Raw genomic sequence first — 27023 nt, forward strand, 5'->3', positions numbered from 1 at the left:
GAGAGTTGGTACTTGTCAGTTCTGCCCACAGAGACGGTGAACTTCAGAAAATAGGATGTGACTTACTTTTTTTCCTTTGATTACAGATAAGGAAGCAGGCAGAGCATTTATGTCAACTGCCAATGGCTAACATTGCAAATGACTTAACAGACCTGAAAGATGCTTTCCCCAAATTATCTTCTTTAATTATAACTTTCCACAATTTGGCTTTTTGATGGGAGCAGTCTATCAGTTCCAGGTTCATGGATCTTAATTAAGAACCTGGAGCTGTAATCTACACAGCTCAGAGGGCAGATGCACTTGAAAGCCAGGAAAACAGGTGGCGAGAGGTGCCATTTCACGCAAACTAGGAAGGATCCTGCCCAGGATTCTTGTGAGGCTGGATGGTTACCCCAGCTTAGCTCTGTGCTGAGCTCACAAGGGCTTTCAGGCAAAACCAGGATTTTTCCAGCAAGTGGTTTTGAAACAGATCCAGCCCTTAAATCAGTGCTGTGCTAGGAAGCCAGTGTTTCACATCTTAGAATGTGGGGACGATGGTTTTAATCTAAAAAAATCTTCAGGACCAGAAATGCTTGCTGCAGTCAGACCAAGTGAAAACATTAAATATTTACATGGGTATCACTTAGCAGTCACAAAGCAATTAACGAGTATCAATTAGATGAATGGTGTGGTACAGGCGGCGTGCATACAAAGAAGTCCTACAGCACCTAGATGTCCTATACCACCTAAGTTCACATGCTCTTCAGGTGCACGGAGAAGTGGAGAACTAATGCTAAAGGCCTGTAAGCATTACCATGGCAGGAGCAGGGTTAAAGACTGAAGTGGCACAGAGCAGGGTGTTGGTTTTAAACCAGGCTTTGATGGGTAACGAGCATTTCACCAGAAAGAGCATGATCCTGAGAAGAGGGATATGACTGAGCCAGGTGTCGGGGCAGGGGAGGTCTCCTCACATTTTAGTAATGATCTTCAACATTTAATTACTTTTCTCACCACCATGGTAATTGGAAGACTACCTTATGGATAACATCTGCAATCCACGTAAATGAAATACACATAGACAGAAAATAAGGCAAGGAAGTCAACAGATGACTCTTGACAACACTGGTTATGTAAATAGTAAGAAGCTCATAGAAAACGTGGATGAAGAGTTTTCAGTTTGCTGCGCGTTCAAAATGACCTACAAAATGCATGAGCTTTAGAAAAAGAACGGTCTTATCTAGAGTTCTGGTGAGAAATGGTCAGGCCTAGTGAAAAGAAGTATACGCTGAGCGTTTTGCATCTGAGCTCTACCCCTCACTGGCTTTTAACTCTGGGCAGCTGCCTACCTACCTTGGACATCAGACCCTGCAGTCTACGACGGAGGCATCTCTGACTAGTCTATCAGATAATGTCAGTGTCTATTAGAATAGCATCCAGGCATAACCCATGGACACAAACAATAGTGCTATGAAGGCCAGGGGAAGGGCTGAGGAAGGGGTTAAGGGAGGGAGGGGGCAACTGTAATACTTTCTACAATAAAGATAAATTAAAACACACACACACAAGAATAGCTTCCATGAAGATGTCTGTTTTGTCTTTAGAAGGTCCCAACCCCCAAATCTAAACTATCTAAAAAGAAGATACCACATTTAAAAACAAACAAATCTCCTAATCTTTCAATGTTTGCCTGTGGCTTTCACATTATTTTTCTAGATAGTATTTATTTTCTCCTCTCCTTTCAGACAGCTGATAGAAAAATGAAATAAGCAGTAAAAAAAAAAATCTCTAAATTTTTATTTTGACTGAAGACTCTATTACTATAAAATGGTTTGGAGACCAAAAAGAAATTATCATTTAACAAGACTTCCTTTGCATTTAAAGGTCTTGCTTTACAACGTTGACTCATGTTATTCCTAGAAAAAGATTCATTTGTCATAGCAACCTCTTTTCCCCCAGGGGGAGAAAGCGGGTTTTCATGCCCTGCCATCTAAAACCATAGCCCTACACCCACTCAGGAGGGAGCATAACATTTACAACAAATGTCACAACAATGATTATGAAGCCATAGGCAGATGAGTCATGTGAGAACAGCCATTTCCGATGACTTTAAAGTCCTTAACCTTATTATTAAAAAATCCTTTTAAAAAATCGTTTGTATCTTAGTGGAAAAAATTATTTAAAAAATAGCACAGCAGAGCCAGCCACTAATGTTCAACTAGAAATAAACCAGCTGCTTGGCTACTGTTACAACAGCTATCAAATAAATCCACGAAACTAAAATAATGGTGTTGAGATTCGTGGAAACATATTTGAGCCCACAAGCCTGCCGTATTAACAATAAAGTAACTAGATAGGTAAAGACATCTCTGACTGGAGTTGGGAATAGAAACTCCTTAGGTTTCAGCTCCCCAGCCACGTGTTCCAACGCGTAAAGGAGGTAGCTCCAACCATCTGAGTTTGGACTGAGCATATGTAAGAAAGAGAAGAAATGGAGCAGAAGTGGTCAGAGCAGACGGAGGCCCATTCGCACATGCGATGTGCTGGCTGGAAGACAAACATGCTAATGAGTTTTCCCTATGAGGCATCCGTGCTGATAACAACAACAAAAAATGAACTTGCGCCCCACTTCCAATGTACCACCTGCCTGGCAAACACTGATTCCGCCCAACAAGCCGTGGGGGTAGGTGTGACTACTTTCACTAGACCTGAGATCCAGGCCAAGTTTAAGGACTTAACCAATGACAACAAAGTAGTTGGTTATCAGACGAGGTTCCCAAGAAGCCTTCTGAAAGGAAGACCTGTCCACATGAATTCGCGGTTCTGTTCCCTTATTCTGGACTTATGAGTCAATTCTCCTCCGACTTGTGCCTTAACCTTTACCTAAATTATGCAGCACGTGTGAATTACAAGGCAGAAAACTGAGAAACAAGCTTGCTTTCCTCGTTCCCAAAGAGCAGGAGGGATTAGAATCCCTTTCATTTACATGGACTCTGAAAGAATGAGGTGACACGCTTTTCTACTCACAGGACACAGAATAAAGAATTCATTCGCACATGTACGGTTAAATTATTTTCAAAGAAAAACTCACCCCTGGTACTTAAGCAACTTACACTATTTTGTAAATGGTGAGGTAGGCAACTCACTTGATTTTTGAAAGTGTAGTTAATGCTATTAATTTTCCGGACCTCCAACATTGGTTGATATAAAATTATATGTTATTATTAATCTTAGAATATGCCTTTAAAAATCATACTAAGTTCAAAATGGTTGTTAATCAAGAATTGACTGAACATATTTTGTTTATCTCTTCTTCAGGTTAAGTGGAAGTTTTCAGTGTAACAAAGATATTAATTGGCTGAGAGTCTGAGCTTGACTTGCGTTGTCTCCTCACCTCTCCAGGATGAGTTACATTACAGACCCCTTGTAAACGCAACGCAGCAGAAAACCACATGTTAGCCATCAGGGTGGAATTTTTTGTTCTGGGCCACGGAGAGGCTACCCATCAGGGTAGAAAGGTCTGCCCACCTGGCCTTTTGGTTCATAGTTCAGGCACACAATTAATTCATTATGGGGTAAGTCACTACTTGCTTTTGAACTAGTCTTTCCAGCTTTGGAAGTGAATGTCCTGGCACTGACCTGAAGAAATACCTCTGCTCCTTCACACTGCACTAAATCACATTTCCTTCTGGTTTGGTTTTTATTTGTTTTGTGGTTTTTATTTTTTTGTGGGATTTTTTTTAAAACAATGGGGGTGGAAGGAAAGTTTCTAGTGACAGAAGATGTTCAACAATTAGCTGAAATTCTTGGGCATCTAAACAAATATTTGTGACAGTCAACCTTTTAGGAATATAAAAAGGACAGCAATAATATAAGCAAATTCCTTTCCTTTACTAATACATTCTCCACTGTACCTATTTTGAAATTTAAAGATAGGATCATGAAAAGCTTGAAGGAAAGAGGAAACTCTCACCTTTTCCATGTGTTTCCAATCTCATGAGTATATAATATTTCTTGGTGGTTCCTTCATGTGGTACAAAGTACTACACGGACATAGGTGTTTATAATGGATGAATATATGCATCTTCCTCTTTAGTAACTGACCGTGTCCCTAACCCCTTCTTCCCTCCTGGGAGCTAACCGCCATGCTAAACGTTGTGTTCATCACTCCCTGGCCTTTTTAAAATATACTGTTACTGCATATGGTTTCCTGATCAAAATGCCACGCTGCTGCTTCTGAACCTATAAAACACTGCCATGCTGGGAAGTGCTCGTCTGCACCTTTTTGCACTAACAATGCATTTCTGGGACTCACACATGCTGTCGAATGTGGTTTACTGTGTCATTTTTCTTTTCCCAAGGGCAAATTCATCCAGAGCCAAACCCTTTAGAACCCTTCAGTATTCCAGCTAGTACCGACAATCACATTCTTTAAAATGACAACGGATGGAAATCTGACATTCTTAAGAAATAATTGTTACCAAGTTGTTCTTTTCCTGTAAATGGACTAAAGGGTTGCTGAAAACTGACCAATCCTGGAGATATAATTGCACTAACACATACAATACCTATAACCAAAAATCCCACTTACATCTATGGCCACAAATATATGTGAGGTATTTATTCCATCAGGCATTATGTTTTAGTTAAGATAATAAAAAAGGGAATGAAGAACCACAGTATAGTAAGAAACAAGAAACAGATCAAGGGCCTGGAGAGAATGTAGAGGCCAGAATTGTTATTCTTCAATTAGTTCAACAATGGTTACAAGCAAGACAGTACCTATATATTCTACCCATTTTTCTCGGAAAATTGACGGACATTTTTGAAATTTAGGATAAATGTATATTTCCCTAGAAAGGATTTATGTTTTCTTTTTTCCAGAAACGTAGGGGAACTCCAAATCTGGGGCACTTTAAACCAAATTAACAGTTTGAGGTTCTGTAAATTTGGGTTATAACTCTATGCAAGGACTAGGTTTGGTTACAATTTCTAAGGGAAAGATTCTACACCACTGTGGTCCCATCAGGACACGTCTGGGGATGGGGTTGTCAATGTTGCATAGATATGGGCCTTTGGGGCCCCACCTTAAGGTTTGGAGGGTCTCCTATTGCATTATCCTCCTTGGTCAGTATTGGCCTTTTCTTTCTACCTCCTGAGTTTTGTGAGGCCCGAAAACTAAAACCCAAGTACACATGTGTCCTAGGAGCAAAAGTGACCTCATTGGCTTCAGCCCTTTGCTTTCATGGATACACTCTGGGTTTCTGCTTTCAATTATATTTTAGTCAAATAATTTAGAAATAATTTATTATAAATCTGTGTGCATGTGTGTGTGAGTATGTGTGTTAGAGACACAGATTGTGGCATAAGATACAGAGGACATTTCTGTCAGTCACGCTCCTGTCCCAAATCAACAGAATTATTGTGGGAGACAGTGAAGTGAGCTTCCTGTTGTGCAAGTAGAAGTGTTCTAGTAGAAGTTTCGTAATTACATATCAGGAAAGCTCTACAGGTGATCCAAGAAACAGATATTTGATCAGTCTATTTCAGCCTCAAGTTACCATGACTCTATAAAATACAAGGGAAGAAGCATGTTACAGTTATAAATGAGAAGTTAGCGCACCAGCTTTTCCTGTATAAAGCAATGCATGGGAAGGAGGCATTACAATGACAGAAAAGAAAAACAGAGAGTTTCAATCAATTGACAGCGACTTCAACACAGCTGATTCCATAAGAGCAGCTATTTCTAGGCTATTGCCTCTGCTTAGCCTAATACAGAAACTCCATAGAAAAATTCTTGCTGAATCCTGACTTACTTTCCTCTTTTCTTATTATCACTGGTTTTAATAAATTATTCATTGAAAAACAAATGTTAATACACTTGATTGGATACAATCACAAAAAAACATGAGTATGTGTTATTTTAGACCAATTTTCCTTAATATTTCATTCTTCAAGGAGAAAGCCCATAACTTATTGATCTTTATATCCCTCTTGCCAGGCAAAGTGACTGGCACATAGTAGGTCCTTAAGTGTTTGCTCAGTGGAGCACATTTTTACACTGTTCTTCAACTATAATATTCCAATTTTTAAAAATTTCTCTTTAGGGTAAATGAATAAAACCTACTTTGCTATGCTGTTCTTGAGGTTTGCATGAGGTTGCTCTTATACATACTGATAGGTCTACTCCCATAAAAATAACCAAGATCCAAGCAGGACTACTGAGCTGCTCAACTTCTGGGAAGCACATACTTAGCATTGTTGCGTGTACAAGAATGACATTTCAATATTTCAAATCTGATTGTGGCCAAACTTTGTAAATAAGGTCAAGTTTACTCAATTACACATTTTATACATTTATAAGAAAAGGAACTAAAAACAGGTGGCTTTAATCTTCCATTCAGAAATGTCACTTTGTTTTCAGGAGCTTATCAAGGAAGATCTAACTTTTGGATGAACCAAAATAATAAGAGTCTTACCTCCGCATGAGGAGTCGGTGGCAGAACCGAAGTCTCATTTTCAGTGACATTTCCAGTTGGGCCATTGTTTGGGGAACTGGGACCCGAACCAGGAGAACTGCTACTGACTGAGGATTCTGAAAAACATTCGGGTGCACCAATTTATTCACGAAAAATATAAAAACTAAACTTTAGTTATACTCTAAAAAGTATACAGCCTTGAACCTTGTTTTTATCCCCTAACAGAAGGACAAGCACCATTTTGGTAAATAAAAAGAATGGTGACACATTTGTGAATATTTCACCTAAGTTTGTGGCCTTATCCCTAGTCTCTTTCCTTTGCAAAATCATTTAATATTGTGACATCCCCTATCACCTCAGGAAAGTTATATTTCTTGCCTTTATCTCTCATAAATTCCAGCCTTTATGATGCTGGGCATTTTAAATCTATCTTTATATATGAATCAAATTCAATGTACTCCAGTATTAAATGTGTTCTGCTTATCTCTGCTTACCACCACCCTCAGAGTCATTCTCACTTCCTTCTTTACCCCCAAACTAATCAGTTACTAGGTTAGTTCTATTTGTTCTTTACATGATCTCTCCTCTACTTCTGACCACCATCGGTTCGATTTAAGCCCTCAACATTCATTATTCTCTCAGGGACTCTAGAAAAGTCTGCTGATATTTCTGAGTTACTACAGTAGCCTCTTGAAAGTTTCCCCTAAACTACTGCCAGTGAGATGGGTCACAGTGAGACAAGTTTTCCCACGTGCCTGTCCACCAATAAAGGTCTGAGGCTGTCAAACAGTTTAGATTAGAAGTTTATCTGCAATGGAAAACAAACTGGATCTGGGAGACACAGATTCAGAAGGATAACCAACCTGTGCCCCAGGGAAGACAAAGATAGCTAGAGCTTATAAAGGCAAAAACCACACGCTGGAACCAAAGAAACTATTCCTATTGGCTACTTAACATGGTGTGGCACTGGTTCAGAAAGGTTTGGTCAGGTCCAGGTGATGAAACTCTAAGGTAAGAGGGAAAGGGACAAGTTCCAGAATGTACTTCTAAAGCAACACGAAAGTCCAAAATCCAAACCTCATCTGGGTGCAAAGATGTATAAGTCTGACCTCCCTAATGACCTTCAGGCTCCATTTGACATTCCCCTGCTTCCAAATGGAACTTACCATGACTTTCTGTTATTGTCCTTCCTGTGCTCTATGGTCAAATTTAAATCACCTACTCTGCATTAAGTGCCCCATTTCATGCTTTTCATTCACCTTCTCCTCCACTTTTTTCATTGCAGGCTCGATCCCACCTCGAAGATCAAAGCCTGGCTCATACACCATCTCTCCGCCAGGGAACAGGAGCTCCCAATCTGTGGTCAATATTTGCCTGACCTCCCTTGGAACACCCCTGAATTTCAACTTTCTTTTATCAAGATTTCTCTACCGAGAGGCGCCATGCCAAAGGAAAGAAGGTGAGATGGACGACAGAATTCTGATCCTGCCACCTACTTATTGTGGGATTTCATCAAGCCTTGGGTATCATAAAATTCTTAAACATATCTTGCTCACTACCTTTCTTTCTGTGTATCTTGCATACATTCTGATCAATCTTGGGTTTTTTTAACCTCTGCCTGTCTTGGTTACTTTTCTTTTAAAGAAGAAAATGCACATTTAAAAAAATCATCCTAGAAGCTTCTTTTCCACCCCCAGACTCCTAACTCCTGTCTTTCCTGTATGACTAGTCCTGACTTTTCCTTGATGTCTCACTTCCATACCCTGCCTTTAAAAAAAACAACAGGAACTATTGCCTTAAACATTCTGTCTTGTCAATTTAAAAGATCTTATTTATAAAATGTTATTTATAAGATCTTATGTGATATTCAGACAGAAGGGTTTCCTTATGTAGAATCACTGTGATAAGCACTACAATGGAAAGCAACACATATTGGAACAGGATTCTACAACTTCCCACTGGAAAAGGTCTGGGAGGAGATGTAGCAACTAACTTTCTGGGAACAATGAGAAAAAAATCTCAGAAAAGATATTGCAGCAAGGACTTAACTAAGAGTAGTTCAGGAAATGGGACAATGGAGAAGGGGGGAGTGGGAGAGAGGGCGATGGGCACAGGGATGTGCTAAGGCCTAGAACTGAAAAAATAACATGGCCTGGGTAGGGAGAAGGGCAGAAAACCTGAGTTTGCAACAGAGGAAGGTGGCAAGTGGTTCCATGTCAGCTACTGGGAGGAAAGAGGTGGTACAGGTGTCAGACAGGAGCCACTGAGCCTACGCACTGGAGGCGAGATACAGAGGTGAGCGCCAAAAAGCAAGAGCGATTTAACTGCCACGATGCTACGCTACTCTCTGACCAGATAGCAAAAATAATTAGCATTAAGATCCAAACAGAGCTCACCCAAATGACACGAAAGCTGGCAGAGAAAGGACAAGGAGGACAGGTGAAAAAAGCTGTGTGTCCTGTAATTCACATTCTCTGAACACATTTAGAGCAAGTACAACAAACCTGTTAAAATATCTACCAGTCTCTGTTCATTTACTAGAAATGTGTGTCTAATAAATGCACAGGCCTCGTTCTGAATACACATTATTATTCTCAGATGAAAAGGGGAGTCATTACCTCTCAAAATTAGGAAGAGAAAAACATGGCATTTCAAAGGAAAATAAACTCGAGTAAAACACTAGCGAATGGGAAATCCTATAAATGAGAATTAGTCATAACTCTGACAGGCATTAAGCTAAATTTCACTGCAATTTGTCAAGAATGATGTGACTGTAGAGAAAGGGCTATGATAAAGAAAAGAGATTAAGAGGAAAGTAAAAAAGAACATTAGGATAAATAAATATGACCTTACATAATAAAAATTTAAAGTTAAAAAAAGCAATTTATATGTTTTTCTATTTACTTCAAGTTTTTCTGTTATGAGGGAGTCTGCCCTCTCCAGTTAGAAAAACCACCTATATTTATTTATATTAGACAATTAATATGTTGATTATTCTTTGTATTCATTAAAGCACTGCTTCACTCCCCAACTCTCCAACCACACCAAGGACCTCTATTATGAAAACTTAAGATTTTTACTTGAAAAAAGAAGTCTATTAACTCTTAGTTTAGAATCCAATTAATCTAAATTAGTGATTGTATTTTATAGTGTAAAATAAATATAAACTCTAGTCAAAATAATTTTTCTTTCTTTATTTAATATTGCTTATCCCTCAAGGAAAAAATTTCCCACTAATACTTTTCTTCAGATAAACATATTAATCTGTCAGGATTTAATAGAAGACTAAACTTTTCTCCCTAAACAACCCGTCAAACTAATAAATTGCATTAGTATCTCTCTATATATTGTCTCCCCAGAGTAGACATCACCATTGGCAAAGGAGATACAGAAAATACTTTTTAGAAATCTGATAAGAATAGAATCTGGTCTTGGAGAAATAATACAGCAACTGATTACATTTGTATAAGAACAATTTTCCTTGAGAATGAAGAAAAATAGTTGTAGATTACCATGTCTTTATTGATGCAACTGAAGGGAATGACAGCCATAATGCATAGCTCTAAGTAGGTACTCACCAAACATTAGTTGGTATTATTGTTTTGGCTAGCTTTTTTGGTTCTTGTATCCCTTGGTTTTCTCTAATTTCAGACCAGGTACAACTGGGACTAGGGGGCTTTGTAAGACATCAGGTTGAATTTCCTAACCTGTTCACCCCACTACTAACTGGGCAGCTAAAAAAATAAGAACTCTTCCATTTGAGACTAGTGAAAATGACAGATTCTTTCCCTTCATAAAAGGCAATATATCCCCCTCCTGCCATAAGTCCCAGTTCACTAGTAAACACATAAAGTCATTTATGAGTTCTGTAAATTTGTTGAAAAGTCAAGGTTTGCTGTTCCACGTAGTTTAATTTTCCCAGATGTATTTCGTACATTCATGTCTGAGTATGGGGAAGTGTTCTTCTCTGACCTCCCTCTGCTCATTTCTCATCAAATTTCATTAAAAGTTATATCCTCCTGTTGGCATTCCCCGAATGGAATGCCTGTTTCTGAAAAGATTAAGGTGAGCTTTGGCTTCCCTAGTTATGCCTAGATTGACACATTTTTCTGTTTTTCATTCATTTCCTGTTTAACACAGTTGGTGACTACTGAACTACTAGTGAATTTTCAATATAATCTTGTTTCAAGAAATGTATCTCCTCAAATGCAACAGGCATATTTATTCTAAACTTTTCTTTTTCATTCCTGCCACCAGCATTTATTTTAGTGTGTGTCTGCCCAATCCTCAATTACCTGTCACCTCAAACATTCGCTTCTTGAATGAAGTGACAACATTTCCATCCTTCCGCCTGAGTAAGGGGCTGCTTCTCCTCTCTGCCACTTTCTGTTTTAACCTGGACCGCACCTTCAAGTTGGGCTCAGAGGCTGGGGATTGAGACAAAGAAAATAGATAAAAATTAAAAATAGAGAGCCAGTTGCTCCTGTGTATAAATAGTGGCTCCCCCTTCTTTTAGTCCCTTGTCACCTCAAAGTAAAACCCGAAGCATGTAAACAAGGCATTGACCTTGAATTAAACAGACAAATATAGTACTTATTTTTATGAGATGTGTGAAATGCTTTTATACTTCTCTAAATGTAAAGTGGAAAAGGAGTTAAAACATTAGTTTTGTATTTATTTTATCTAACAGAATTGAATTGTTAGCAGGAAACTTAATCACTAAATATGTTTGGGTCAGAGTAAGATTTATTATCCTTCTGTGTCAGCCCTTCTAATTTTCTCAAGGGTGAAACTCAATAACCACAAAAACAGTGCCCTAATGTGATTTCAGGGACTCTGGCCTGACTTCTGGTAGTAAGAAGACACCTCAGTAGCATATAATTTATGTCTCATTCTGACCACTTTAAATAAAACTTTCTGTACGTTGAGGATACAATGAATTAGAAAGGAAGGGTGGCCAAATGTTAGAGCTAAAAAGTTATGAGTTAGGTTATATGTTCTGAAATACAAATGCACATTATTCATATATATGTTGTTATTTCTTCGGTTAAACTATTTAAAATAGTGATACTTTATAATTAGTCATGATTTATTGTGTTTTTAAGTAATTATCTTTTAGAAAAATGGAAACATTGGATTGAATTTCTGGGTAGTAGAAATCAATGATGATGGTGGTGGTGGTGGTGGTAGTGGTGGTGATGATGATGGAAAAGACATTTCTGATGTTAGCTAACTTTTATATAGTGATTTCTACATTATGTATTTTATATAAAATTTATATAGTGATTCTTATGTTCCACTGATTTATATTGTGATAGCTAACATTTATATAATGACTTCTGATTATAGCTAAATTTTATATAATGATTGATTTCTATGACAAACTGCTCTAAGCACTTTGTCAATACTAACTTGTTTAAGCATAAAAAAATCCATATGGCATAGACTCTATTTATACCTTGATTATATATCAGTGTGAAAACAAAACACAGAGAGAGGGTAAGTAACTTGCCCAAGGTCATAGATATACTGGGGTGAAGCCGGAAGCTACCAGTCTAGCTCAAGTCCAGTCTTCTAACTACCGGTAATACTGCTCCTCCACCTTAAGTCCGAATACCATAAAAAATATAAAAACTGCTTTTCCAAAGTATTGTTAATCATCTGTACCAGACACAATGTTATAATTTTGCCTGATTTTTTGATCTATGAGAATGCTTTCTTTGAAGGAATTTTGTATTGTACCGACTACAAATACTATCACAGGTGGAATTTAAAAGTTTATTTATCTCTTTATTTATTTTGCTTTTAGACTTTAAATATTTCTACTTAAGTTTTTATCTTTGTTCTCTCCCTCCCCTCAATGCTCCCCTCCCACCTGCACCACTTCTCTGCAGCTTCTCCTTGAACCAAGAACCCGCATATTCTAGGTTTTCTTGGAACTGGCTAAGTGAAATAAGAATTTGAAAGAAATATTCAGTTGCAAAAAATAAAACAAGTTAAATTTTTTGTGTGTTCTACAACTGGAAATATTGAAAAAAGTAAAAAATGGGGTCCTGAAAATATTGTACAAGTAGAAAATGGGGAGGGGGAAGAAATGAGGATCGAGAACAAAAAGCTCAATGACTGCACCCCTAAAATCTATCGCTTTCTGGGCCTCCCACACTGTATTAATTTACTTAGACTTTTTCTTTAAATATTTATTTTAAAATTCCCCTAACCACACCAATTTTGCCCCTGAAAAGTTATAACCAATAAAGAGGAATCCCTAACTAAATGGATACGCAGAACAAATATCAGATTCTGAGACTTGGACCTAGGCATGATTTTATGATGCACCCTAATGGATTAAACTATCGGTTACCTGTCCAGAGGGAGTAAATCAATTGATTAACCACTTCAAATGGTGGAGCAGAAAAGGCATTGTGTTTTCAGTGGAAACACGTGGAGTTGAGTCCACATGACACCACTTTCCAGCTGTGGGGTTGTCAGTGAGATTCTAGTGCTTTCTGAGCCCGACTCTTCATTGTGAAACATAGAAGTCTAAAACCTTCCTTATTTCACAGGGCTGTGACCATCTGATTGGATACCTGGGCTCATGGAGGCTGAATTCTAGGGTTGCATCAGTCTAGTCCTTTGCTGGTGAGATTCAATTCTTTCATTGGTGCTCAATTTACTGGTAGGACTGGCTAGTGATCCAAAGATTGAGGAGGAGGGAGGGGCCAGGATGTCCTATGCTCTCTCCTCAACATGTGCTGCATCAGCTTTGTCTCCTCTGCATTCATCTCCCTCTGGAAGCCTCTGATCCCTGGCTCCACCCTGCCCAGCACTCCAGGAATATTGTTTCCTCTCCTTGCTTCTTCAATCCCGGGGGAGGGAATTATTGCTATTATTGCTTCCTGTTATTGCTGTTTTCTGCGTGCCTCAACATCCCTAAGCATCCTAAGTCTATGATCCATACTGTGTAGGTTCTGTTTCCTGCCAAGACTCTAACACAGTCTTACATATTTTGCAAAGTTTTGATGGAATCAAATGAAATACTATCTAGTAGAAGATAAACTAGTCAATCAGAGAAGATTTTTGACACCAAGGGACATTGCTAGTATGGGGAGCTGCTCCTGGAATCCAGTGGACAGAGGCCAGGAATCTTTCTAAATACCCCACAATGCACAGGGTAGCCCTCATGACAAAGAATTATCCAGAGCCAAATGTCAGTATTGCCAAGTGTGAGAAATCCTGGGGTAAGCAAGCATTACATGGCAGTTGTTAACAACTGTCCTTCCCAGGGATGATAAGTTGAGATGATATCTGTTAGAGATTGAGATTCTCAGAGGATGCAGAGCACAGTAAGGGAAGGAAGTGAAGATGATCAGAAATCAGGAGTGCCATAGGTAGCTTGAAAATACAAAATATTTCAATACATTTTATACTTAGAAATTTACTTTAAAATATCTGTAAAACTACTTATTTCTAAAGAAAGCAAAGTCAGTCAACTCCTATTGGTTATGGAGCTATACAGAAAGATGGAATTTCTCAATTTGAAATGATAATATTTGAGGCATTGTGACTTTTTTCTATCAATTGAGGACAAGGATTTTTTAATACTAGGAATGATTGATATTCCATAAAGTGCAACATAAATTAATTTTCTTAAAATAGACTGTATGCAATTTTTCTAAGGAAATGTCCATATCCATCGGTTTTAGCAAACATGTTTGCCTATATTTCAATACTGGTTCTGAGTCACAGTAGATATCAGTTTGCCAGTGGTGAGGGCAAAGTCTGGGATGATAGATAACCATCATTTAGTCCTTGCAATGCTTTATAAACTCAGTCCTAGCATTTCAGAAGCCCGCCCACCAAAGCTCAGCATGATATACACCCAGGCAGAAGAATTAATGGCCTATTGTGCTGACTCAGTTTGCAGTTAAAGTTAATTCCATTTTTCTTAATGCTCTGGTCTCCCTAAAGTCTGAAGATTTCCATTCCAGCGACTTACTAATGGAATGCAAATCCCCAAGAGCCCCGAAAGAGATCAGTAACTGGGGAGACATTCTGCTTGTATTTGAACGTATTTCATGCCTAGTTGCACTAATTGCATTTCTATTTTTACCCCACACCCATCACTCTCTGCATCTCAATTAATCACAGAAACAGAAGCAAAGCTTTAGTGTGTGTGCCCATCTAAATGCATTTGTCTGCTGAGATGGAAACCTTGCATGAAAAATTGATTATCATTATTTAAGTAAAACAATCAATATTAAGATAAAGAGGACAGAACAAAAAATGGTTTCTCTTTTTACTTAAAAGAAAAAAAAATAAGTGAACAAAAGGAAACAGAAGAAATGCTTCCGTTTCATAAAGTAAATTTATTTCAAATCTTTCTTCTCATACGGATTTCCATGGTAGAGAATGATCTTCGGTGTGACATTATGAGAGCAAACAATAGCAAATAATTAGTAAAGTTAAGTAGCAGAATCACAGCTTAAAAAATTCGGATTCCAAGGCACAGTAAAGTGACAAGACCCAGACTTTTCATTTCCCTGAGACTGGAGTGTGTTTCGTTTTCACACATGTGCACACACATACAGACATGGGTACTATCTTTTGTAGAAGCAACGAGGTCTCTCAAACAAACAGGCCGGACTCAGATTTCAAGGCTAACTTTTCCATGTACTAACGGCAACCCTGGGTGAGTTGCTTATCTCCATTAGTCATTTTATCATCTATTACAGAGCAGTAACAATGCCTACCAAGCATTGTGGTGGAAGATTAGAGGGGTGGGACAAAGTTACTAACTCAACTACCTGTCAAAAGGTAAGTTGTTCAATAGATAGAAGTTGAATAGATGAATGCTTAATGCAGTCCACACATAAGATCAGGGAGCTTATATTAAAATAAAACAAAACAACTAAAATGCAAAGATAAGTAGAGGGACTGAAGACTACAACTGACAACTGGTCTATTCCCTTTGCTGAGTGCAACGTTAGACAGCAACAACTATAACAATAATCCTTTTCTGTCGCTGAGTGCAACGTTACCTATAATGACAGCAACAACTATAACAATAATCCTTTTCTGATCTTTTACTCAGAATATGTTAAACACTTTTTGGTGAATAATTGACTTTACTTATTTTCATCACTTTTTTTAACTTGCCTGTTTATAATTTCCACACTATTTTGTTCTATGTTGTAAATACAGTACCATCTACTAAGAATGATTGCTGTTTTTATTTAGTCTCTGTTCACTTTTCATCCTAAATTATGAATATTCCTTACACCAACAACTTAGACAAAAATTCAATACCACCTATCATGGTAGATAGAAGTTCTTCGCGCTCACTGGACGTGATCATAAGGAGAATAGGAGGCCTAGCTAAAGCTCTGGGTGGGCATCTTCCCTCAGTGTGCCTGGATGCCTCACCTCAGGAGCCAGTGCAGAGGCTTCCGGAGCCCAAAGGCCCACGACAAGCCACTCAGCTTCCTCATGCAAGAGCAGTCCTCTCGGCTGAACCCCCTTTCCTTCTCCTCACCATGTTTTCCCAGAATGCCTGATGCTCATCTGGCTTTATCAGCTTTCAAAAAAGTCTCATGAGTAAATGAATGAATGCACAAATATTACTCAATGCTTTCTTTAAAAAATGAGGGCAAATGGAGGAAGAAATAGCTATTTCCTTTGAATTTTTATGGCATTTAAGGTAAAAATTACCATTTTTATCAGTTAAGATGCTTTAATCAAATACTGTGATTCTGGACAGAAAGAAATTAAAATTATAATGTGTGATGAAATATTTCATCACTACAGTTAAGATTAAAATGATCAATTTAGTTGGTTCCCTTGTTTAATTAAATTTAATTAAGAGCTATTGAATAACAATTTTGAGAGCCAAGTCTACAAGTTCCATGAAGACTAGGTAATGAATACATGTGTGTGAACATGTCTAGTTATGTTTCCATTGTTTATTTAACATTTATACAGAGCCTATTAGATAAAAATAAACCCATTAGTTACTGAATCAATGATCGAGAAAAGGCTGGTATAACAATGAATAATACACTGTGATTAATGCCATGTGATAGGCGTAAGCAGAGTGTCGTGGCTGTAGGATACAGATTCATGGGCCTTGAGAGGAAATCCTGGGCGCCCAGTGAGATCCTGACCCACAGAGGTGGGAGGGAAGCATAGTTCTATGTACTTCGTCCAGAGGAAGGTACTGGCAAATTCAAGGAATAGAGATCAAATATGCTAGTGGGGTATGGAAGGGATACTGAATGCAAGTTAAGGCTTCAAAGATATATATGAAGCAAAAATTAGCTAAATTATGCAATACTAACAGACGCTATTCAAATCTGTACCTTCAAGCTCCTGCTCTCTTCTGGCTTTCTTTTCAGCATGTATGTATGTATGCTCAGATCTTTCCCATTCAAGTAAAAATAAGCCCTCCTGAGATACAGATATTATTGGCTATTGTCTGCATCTATACTTTAGTTCACAGTCAAGTTTTGTATTATTTTTACATAGACTTACACTTCCTATCACCACTTCTAAACCTCAAACTACTGCAATATGGTTTTAACCCTCACTGTTTCACTGAAATTACCACACGTAGTGCTCAGAGCAATAAATGTAGTAACTGATTTTATGTCTATTCTCAGTACTTACCAACTACAGAGACTCATGGTGGGTCTCAATAAACAGTTGTTGAGTGAATAAATTCATGCTTGCATGTGTCCATGCATGGCAGAAAACTTACATTAAAAGGCTGGTTTGAAAACGTTGAGAAGAGAACTGGCTAAACTTCAAATTGTCTTATTTCTAACTAAGAGTTTCATGATGTTGAATGTACCACAAGAGGTCTTCTATAGCAGATGTGGAATGGAGAAGGAATGTTCCTTTTATGGAATGCAGAAAAATTACTATGTTTGGGAGTCCAGGAAATACATATCCCATAAAGTCTAGAATACATTTATATGTTAATTCCTTTATATGCTTTACTTTTTCAAATGTGAATTTGAAAGATCTACATTTTGAAAATATACAAAATTTAGAATGATCATTAAAACAAACAGATTAGGAGCAAGTTTTAATTTTCTTCAATTCAGTTTATGAAAATTTCTTAGCCTGAATCCTACAGATTTATAATACAGTCTTACTTCTGAGCTAGTATCTCACAACTTAAATAACACGCTACTTTTGGGGAAGTCTGACTTTATAAATATGCTTTTATTTTTTCTTATAATAATCCTGTTTAGTTCTAAAAATCAATACTGATAAATAAAAATTCAGAATTACTCAATTCTATTCATCTTTTCAATAATGAACTAACTCCTGTCTATGCATGGAAATAAAAGGGCACACTGTGTTTTACAGTTTTATATTTATCCTCTATTAGGTGTATCTTTTATAGACTCTTTTAAATAGAAATGTCATGAGTAGTATTATTTGTGGGTGTAACTCTTTTTAACACAGTTTCTACCCAGACACTTCAGGGCTACATGTATAAAAAGAGGTGTGAACTGATTTCACTAGCTGTTGTGGACCATCTTAGTGGGTGAGATCTGCCTGGGGCAGCCCAGTCTGTATTTGATAGAAACACCTGCTGGGACAGCACACACGTTCTCATTCAGGAAATTAATACCTATCTCCTGATAACTCCCTGGGACTCAGCATAAATTTAACTTTTATTGTACTTACTTGTGCTCTCAGCTTGTGCACCTGGTTACCTTCATAAGAGTCTGGATTTGTTTTCCAGTTTAGACTCTGCTGCTAATTTTGTGATTTGGGTGAAGTATTACTCAATGTTTCTGTGCCTCAATTCTCTTGCCTGCAAATGTGGAGAGTAATATCCTTTCTCTGACTTTAAAGAGTTCAGACTGATGTAAAAGGAAATATTTTTGCCTCTGGATTTATGAAGGTCACCTCAGAACCCTTCTCCATATAGACCTTTAGCCAAACATCCTCGATTTAGCTCCATTTCTTTGGAGGACTGTCTGAATAAGTAAACCTCAAAACAAACTTCAAATAAAATGATAAAGGGGTAGAAAATCAAAGTACCCTGTAGAAAACATCACCCTAATTAAAACTCTAAGGTAGACAGAATAATGCCTCCTCCCTAAAGATGTCTACGTCCTACTCCCCAGAACTTATGACTATTACTTTACATGGTAAAAAGGGAATTAAGGTTGCAGATAGATTTAAGGTTGATAACCAACTGATTTAAAGTTAAAGAAATTATCCTGGGTTATCTAGGTTGGCCCGATATAATCACAAGATCCTTTAAAAATACGGAAGAGAGTAGCATAAGAGGGTTAGAATGACGCAGTGTGAGAAAGACTCAACTAGTCATTGCTGGTGTTGAGGATGGAAGGGTCCACATGACAGAGAATGTGGGCAGCCCCTGTTCCTGGAAAAGCCAGGAAATGGAATTTTCCCTAGAGCCCCCAGAAAGGAACATGATCCTGCTGACACCTTTATTCTAGCCCCGTGAGACTCATTTTGGGCTTCTGACATCCAGATAATAAATGTGTTATTTTAAGCAACTAAGTTTGTCCTAATTTATTACAGAAGCCATAGAAACAGTCTAATGAATTCCAAGGTTGGCATTGCATTGAAAATCTGAATATTCTAATGAGATCAGGTTTTACTGTGTTATATTTTTGTTGTATTATTTTTAGGTAAGAAAGTAGGATATTGAAGAAAACTATTAATGATATATACCCATCAATTAGCAAAAATACCAGGCTGATACTTTATCTAAAATTAGTATTTACCACTTTATCATATAAAAAATATATATATAAAAGTCTAAGCGACCAGATGACTGGCCGGTAGCTATGACACGCAGTGACCACCAGTGAGCAGATGCTCTATGCAGGAGCTGCACCCTGGTGGTTAGTGCACTCCAACAGCCAACCTCCTGCAGTCTCTCCCCCTGGCCAGCTGGCCCCAATCGACCCTGATTGGGACTGGGTGAGACAGCCCGGATTGGCCCTGATTGCTGGACCCCACCCTTGCATGAATTCATGCACCAGGCCTCTAGTTTTCTACAAATGACAAAGGTTTTAGTAATATATTTGCTTATTTGTAAAAACGATCCAAAGGAGAGAAAAAATATAGCTTTTTTACTTTTACTTTTTTCAGCTAAAGTTCCATAAGGGTATAAGTTAAGGATCATTTATTTTAACCCTAAAATGCTGAGAGTACTTTGTATATATTAAATAGCCACAATAAGCAAGCAATATCCAAAACTCACTCAAGTGGGACCATGTTACTGTTTTTAAAAACAGATTCCACTTGAGATATTAAATTATTAAGCCAAATAACTATGAAATGGCCTGTCTCTAAGAACAATTTCCCTTTCTAGTGCAATGTAAGTAAAAAGAGGGGGTGAAAATTTAAACCTCTAATTAGCCCTTTCAAAATGTAGTTAATTAAAATATTTTTGCTTTTACATGGGATCCTTATGGTATGAGATGCAATCCCAGTGTCCTACAACTTAATCAGCTAAATAGAAAATGTAACCTCCCATCTGGTAAATCAATTGTTGTGCCCCACCATAACTCAACTAGACATTGAGGAAAACCATTGAAATGCTATTTCCTTTTCGTTAGAAGAGAATTATGTACAATTTCAGCATGCTTTGCATTTCTAAAAGTTAAAGTCAACAGGGAGGTATCACTCTCCTTTACATGAGTTTCCCATGAGAAAATCAACGGCAAAATATAAAGCCTTTGCTGTTATTCATGAAACACTCCATAATACTAACTTGGCTTTAACCAGAACATATTATTTGGCAGCTAAAACCTTTAATCAGAGTTGTGGTTTGAACAGGTTTTCACTGAATTTATGTTCCATAGGAGCTCAAAGAACAGCACTGTTTTTCTAACCAGTTTATTCTATTTCAGGTGGTTTAAATGTTGTACTTGAGCTAAGAGTGGAAAAAAAAAAGAGAATGCTACTCTGATTCTCATTTTATTCGTTTTAATTATGATTTAACATTTCTAAACAAGGAGTAAGAACAGTTAGGTAAAAAGAATGAGACACTCCTATCAACAAATACTGACTGAGCACTTGCTCTGTGCAAGGCTAGACACTAGGTATTATGGAAGAAAAACACATCTAAAATGATGATTCCGACTTTAAAAAAGAGAAAAAGCTGGTGGGGACTCCGCCCAAACACCCAGGGTGGCAAGTGGTGTCCCTCAGCTCTTCCCCCCAGCATAACTGACCTCACTGTGAATGAGTGACTCAGGGTTGGTACAGGACCCAGCTGTTTCAGAGAGTTAGTCCTGGGAATTGCTCAAAGCTGTACTAGGGGGAAAGAGCTTGCTTATTTTTGCTGTTCTTGTTAAGCTGTTAAGGGGTAAGCCTAGGGCTGTACTGGGTTATCCTAGTCACCATTTGAAGGGAACATTACTATATGTAAAGTCCAGCAAAACCAGGTCAGGAACTTGTATTTCTAATAACAACATGTGAACATATTGAACTAGCATCATTTAAGCATCTGGACACTCAAAAGATTCAGTTAAATGAACCCTCCAAATCCACACAACCCCTCCCCCCCCACACACACACACCTTTTTGAAACTAAGCTAATTTATACTATTGCATGCTTGTTACTTAAGAATTAAGAGTCCTGAAAAATCTTAATTCTGCTCAGGCATTGTCTTTTCTTTGGGTTATGTGATGTAGAATGGGTCTAAGGCTAGCTCATAGGGAAGAGTTTACTGTGACTGATTAGTGACTTGTGCCTTGGGGACTGCAGGTATTTTGTGACACGTCAGCCACATACGTGCCTTCCTAGGTCTATCACTGTGTGGTCTATATGATAGTTTCTAGCTAGCAACATGTGAATATATAAATTTCAATTAATTAAAATTTGTCAACAAAAAATTATCTCCTCAGACACAACAGCCACATTTTGTGTTCAATTTCAAGTGACTACATCAGCCCTGGCCGGGTTTGAGTATCATCTCACACACCAAAAGGTTACGGGTTCAATCCCTGATCAGGGTACACACCTAGGTTGTGGGTTTGAAAACTGGTCTGTGTGGGTCAGGGAGGCAACTGATTTGTGTTTCTCTCTCACATCAATGTTTTTTTTCTCTTCTCCTTCCTCTCTCTCTAAAATCAATGAACATATCCTCAGTAAGAATTAAATAATAAATAAAGTGCCTACATCTGTCTAGTGGCTACTGAATTGGACAGGGTAGATACAGATCTTTTCATCATTACAGAAAATTCTTCTGGGCAGTTTAGTCTATGCTATCCTCAAAGAACCCCCCCTATACAACTGTAGTGGGCTAATAAATTCTCTCTGAAAAATTGTTGTTATCAATTTTAAAATCTATACATATAAAAGCCTAAGCGACCATTATGACCAGTTGTTATGCTGTGCACTGACCACCAGGGTGCAGATGCTCAATGCAGGAGCTGTCCCCTGGTAGTCAGTGCACTCCCACAGCCAACCTCCGGCGGCCGGCCAACCTTCCGCAGTCTCTCCCCCTGGTCAGCTGGCTCTGATCGGCCCCAATCACTGGCCAGGCCAAGGGACCCCACCTGTGCACGAATTTGTGCACTGGGCCTCTAGTAATGTAATATCATCAAAATAGATAATTCCAATGAAATATACTGGAAATTTTAAATTAAATATATAACTTAAAAAATAATATCTCAGTGTTTTCTCTTATCTGCATTCTTCAGGTGGTTTGAATCTTTGCTTTCACTCAAGATGTTTATAACCTAGAAAAGTGAAATAGTAGCTCCTCAAAAAGCAAGGTGGGTCAAGTGCTCAATTAAATTAACTTTCAATTCACCTTCTATTAACCTATACATGTGCCTCACTATCGCCAACTGTGAGTTCCTTAAGGGCAAAGATCCTTTTTATTGATATTTATGTCTTTAATACCTACTAATAAGCCCAAAACAATGTGTAATTTGTTAGATGAGAAATAAATATGTTCAGTGGTTGAACATTGACCTATCAACTAGGAGGTCCGGGTTCGATTCCCAAGCACATGCCTGGGTTGCAGGCTTGATCGGAAGTGTGGGACATACAAGAGGCAGCCAATCGATTCTCTCTCACTGATGTTTCTATCTCTCTTTCACTCTCCCTTCCTCTCTGAAATCAATAAAATTGTATTTTTAAAAACAGAGGGGAAAGAAATGAAGATGTTACAAAGTCTCAAAGACATTTTTCTCATCCAATTGGGCAAAATAAGATAAAAACAACAGTATAAAATATGATATTTAATAATTTACATATGATTGCCAGCCTTTACTGCAAAAATTACAGAAAAATGGGCATACAGAGAAGGAAAATGTGGGAATCAACTTTTCATAAAAAATGACTTTTGAATTGAACTCATGTATGAATGGGTGGTAAAGAATGGAAGAATCAGTATAAATGTTGAAATAAAAAGGTTTTCTAAAAGAAGAGATCATTAGAAATAAAGATAGCTCTGTACAGGTAAATTAAGACCATTTAATGAAAAAAATCTAGCATGCAGTATAAACTGTTATTATGTACTGCCTTAAATGTTAAGAAGGTTTCTGAGCAAACTGATAATGGTTTCTGCTAGACTTCTCTGCCACAGAGGGCACTTTCATTTCAAAGTAGCTCAAAATTTAAAAGAAAATATAGCCACAAATATTTCATCATTTATTTTGTCATCTTTTAATTCATTTCATTATCTATGTCTAGCGATATATGTGCACATATTAGCGTGGGATATTTTTCCAGTGTTTCAAGTTATGTAATCGTGAATATTACAAAGGAGGAGTCATTTTTCAATCATTCTCATGATTATACAACAGATGGCTAAATGCTTTTAAGTCTTAATTATTGTTTTTGCCAATTTCTCATTCCAATCTTATCTAAAATGTCCTGCCTATTTCTAATTGAGTATTTTATGGGGAGTGAAAAATATGTCATTAGATTTTGCTACAGTTAATTAAAATGAATTTTAGATATAATTCTACAAAAGCACCACCATTTATTTCTTACTTATACATTCTTCAAATCATTAACATTTTTCTATCTTACTCTTCTTCATAAAGCATGATGATATATTTGCTGTTAGACTTGTACACAATCTTAGGAATCATTTGCTCCAAATATTTTAATTAATTGAGAAATCAAATATCCTAAATCATTAAATGCTGTATTCAAGGTCATATATTAGTGACAGGGTTAAGACCACAAATCTAGACTCTTTTTGCCACTTCAATTCTTTTACAATTTTACCATATGGCTACAACGAATACTTCCTACTACTAACACCACACCTTTATTCTTAGTAACTCATACAGGCAATATATACTGAGATTGTCCTATGTCAGGCACTGTGCTGGGTACTTGCATGCAGTAACTTCATTGCTTGCAGTAACTATGCAAGGGGAATATTTCCCTTACTTGACACTTGAAAAAACTGAGGCTCAGAGAAGTCCTGTAACTAGCTCATGATCACACAGCTCTAAGTGGTAACACTGTGGTGGAATTCTCGGCCAGATCTAACCCCAAACCATGAGATTACACTCCATGCTTGTCTCCCTAGTCCAGTGATGGCGAACCTATGACACGCATGTTAGAGGTGACACGCGAACTCATTGTTTTGGTTGATTTTTCTTTGTTAAATGGGATTTAAATATATAAAATAAATATCAAAAATATAAATCTTTGTTACTATAGTTGCAAATATCAAAAAATTTCTATATGTGACACGGCACCAGAGTTAAGTCAGGGTTTTTCAAAATGCTGACACGCCGAGCTCAAAAGGTTCGTCATCACTGGCCTAGTCTATATTAGCTTCTTCACACTAGTTTCCCCCACAGGCAAATAACTTGAGTTAGATTTTCAAAGTGTTTACATGGTTGATGAATTATCACACAACTCTCAATTAATACTTGCTCTTAGCTCCAACTAGTCATCAAACATATTGCATACACAATCTGTGAGACCAATGTATTTATTGAACTGCTAAAGCATCTTGTTCTTAATTCTAACCTAAAATCATAACTAACTTTTGAATAAAAAAAATTGGGGGGACATTATTTTTCTATTATGCTTTTTACAATTTTAACTATATTTTCATTGTTCACCCTATTACAGATGTCCCCATCTCCCTGCCTCTTTGTACACCTACACCCAGCCCCTGCCCCCACTTCCCTCCAGCCATCACCACATGTCCATGGGTTATGCATATATGTTCTTTGGCAAACCTTTTCATCCAGTCACCCCCACCTCCTTCCCCTCTGACAGCTGAAAAACACATATAAATTTGTGCTCTTTCTTTATCACAAGGAATCTTACTATTCTAAGCCATTTAATTCTTGGGTAAATACTATAGTAATTTATCAATTGTAACATGCACAATCACCTTGTATAGCAAAAACACTGCTAGTTAAACTATGAAATATTCACTAGAATTTCTCTGATTTCAGATATGTTGTTTAAAAAATGAGGATCTTAACCAGGGGTGGGGGAGGTAGAAGAGGTTATAGGGGGGATAAATGGTGATGGGGAAGGAGACTTGAATTTGGGTGAACACACAATGCAATGTACAGTTGAAGTATTATAGAACTGTACATCTGAAATCCATATACCCCAATAAATTCAATTAAAAATAAAATAAAAAGTAAATTTTAAAAATGAGTATCTTAAAATCAATGAGATATGGTAGTTTGAAGTTGACAGTATGCAATAACATATGGGAAAACTTAAGCTGGGAAATGAAAACTCTAAGAAAGAATCAAAAGGAAACAATTGAAATAAAAATCACAGAAACAACGAATGCCTTTGATGGGCTCATCAGTAGACTGGACATAGCTGAGGAAAGAAGCAATGCCCTTGAAGAAAAGTGAGTAGAGATTTCCCAAGCTGAACGGCAAAGAAAAAATAACAGAATGCCCCAGAACTCTTGGACAATTACTAAAGATGTAACATATGTCTGATGGAATCTCAGAATAACAAGAATATAAAGGAACAGAGAATATCTGAATAATGGCTGGAATCTCAGGGAATAGTGTTTAGTATAAACACTAAAATCAAAACCCCTACACATATAGCATAGTCAACTGCAGAAAATCAAAGATGAAGAGAATCTGCTCAAAGAAACCAGAAAATAATAGAAAGCAACTTGCCTACAGAGTAAGAAGGGTGAGAATTACATCAAATTTCTTGTCAGAAACCATGTAAGCAAGAAGAGAATATAGTGAAGTGTTTAAAGAGTTACAAGAAGAAAACCCAGCAATCTAGAATTCTGTATTCAGTGAAATTATACAAGAAGTAGAAATAAAAGTTTTTGCAGATAAATAAACAAGAAGTAGAAATAAAAGTTTTTGCAGATAAATAAAAACTAAGGAAATCTAATGCCTATGGACTTGCTTTGCAAGAAATATTAAAATAAGTCCTTCGCCAAGGAAAAAACAAACAAAAACAAGATACAGGTCAAAACTCAGATCTATATAAAGGAAGGAATATGTGAATGTAAAAGAAAATATTTTATTTTTCTTATTTTTCATTGATATAATAGGTTATTCAAAATAATAATAATAATATCAACAATTTATTGGCTGATGTTAGCTCATGTAACAGTGAAGTTAATAACAACAATATTATACAGGATGGGAGAGAGGAACTGGGAATACCTGTTATAAGGTACCTTATCTATTTAGCAGTATAATATTATTGGTAAGTTGATGTGGATTAGATGTAACTGTGTACTTTAAACTCGCAAAAGAAATTTTAAAAATATATTTTTTTTTCTATTGATTTTAGAGGGAGAGAAAAGGAGAGGGAGAGAGAGAGGTAGAAACTTTGATGTGAGGATGTAAGAGAGAAACATCAACTGGCTGCCTCATACAGGCACCCTGACCAGGGATGGAGCCCACAACCTGGGCATGTGCCCTGACCCGGAATCGAACCAGCCTTTCAGTACATAGGACAACATTCAACCAACTGAGCCACAATGGCCAGGGAACAAAAAAAATTTTTTTTAAAGAGGTACAATTGATATGCTAAGATAGAGAAGATGGAATCATATAAAATACTCCATTAAAACCAGAGAAGTCAGAAAAAGAGGGAAGATTTAAAAAACAGAGAGAGAATAAGTACAATGATTATTAAACCATTACAAACTTGGTAGATATTAATTTAACTATATCCATAACCACTTTAAATGTGAATGGTCTAATACACTAAAGAGACTGTCACAGTGGGTTAAAACAAACAAACAAAACAAAACAAAACAAAAGATCCAACTATATGTTGCTTGTCAGAAAACAATCCTATCTAATAATAGACAAACATGGTAATTAACCGTACCTCCAACACACTTCCCATTGGCTAATCAAGGCAATATGCAAATTATCTGCAACCAAGATGGCGGCCGGCAGCCAGGCAGCTGAAGCGAACAGGAGGCTTGCTTGCTCCAGTGATGGAGGAAGCCATCCCCGCCTGCCGCTGCCCAGCTCTGAGCTGCACTCTAAGCAACTATGTTGCAATTATAGAACCTAAACCATCCCAGAAACCTGTGTTCAGTCAGCCGGGCCTCAGAGTTGGAGTTGCAA

General features: G+C 37.4%; 1 protein-coding gene across 9 annotated transcripts in view; it reads right to left on the reverse strand.

The window, feature by feature from the left end:
- HDAC9 (histone deacetylase 9) overlaps positions 1-27023 on the reverse strand; it is a 455800-nt gene that overhangs the window by 325997 nt on the left and 102780 nt on the right. For 5 of the 9 annotated variants that reach the window (XM_015558166.1, XM_015558165.1, XM_015558164.1 and 2 more), the window contains one exon: positions 6456-6571. In XM_015558166.1, the coding sequence (XP_015413652.1) occupies positions 6456-6571 (116 nt within the window). Of the gene's footprint in view, positions 1-6455; positions 6572-10750; positions 10883-27023 lie in introns of all 9 variants that reach the window. The other 4 variants (XM_015558167.1, XM_015558161.1, XM_015558160.1 and 1 more) reach the window with 1 other exon arrangement.

Source organism: Myotis davidii, unplaced genomic scaffold, assembly GCF_000327345.1.
Source record: "Myotis davidii unplaced genomic scaffold, ASM32734v1 scaffold168, whole genome shotgun sequence".
Lineage (NCBI taxonomy): Eukaryota > Metazoa > Chordata > Mammalia > Chiroptera > Vespertilionidae > Myotis > Myotis davidii.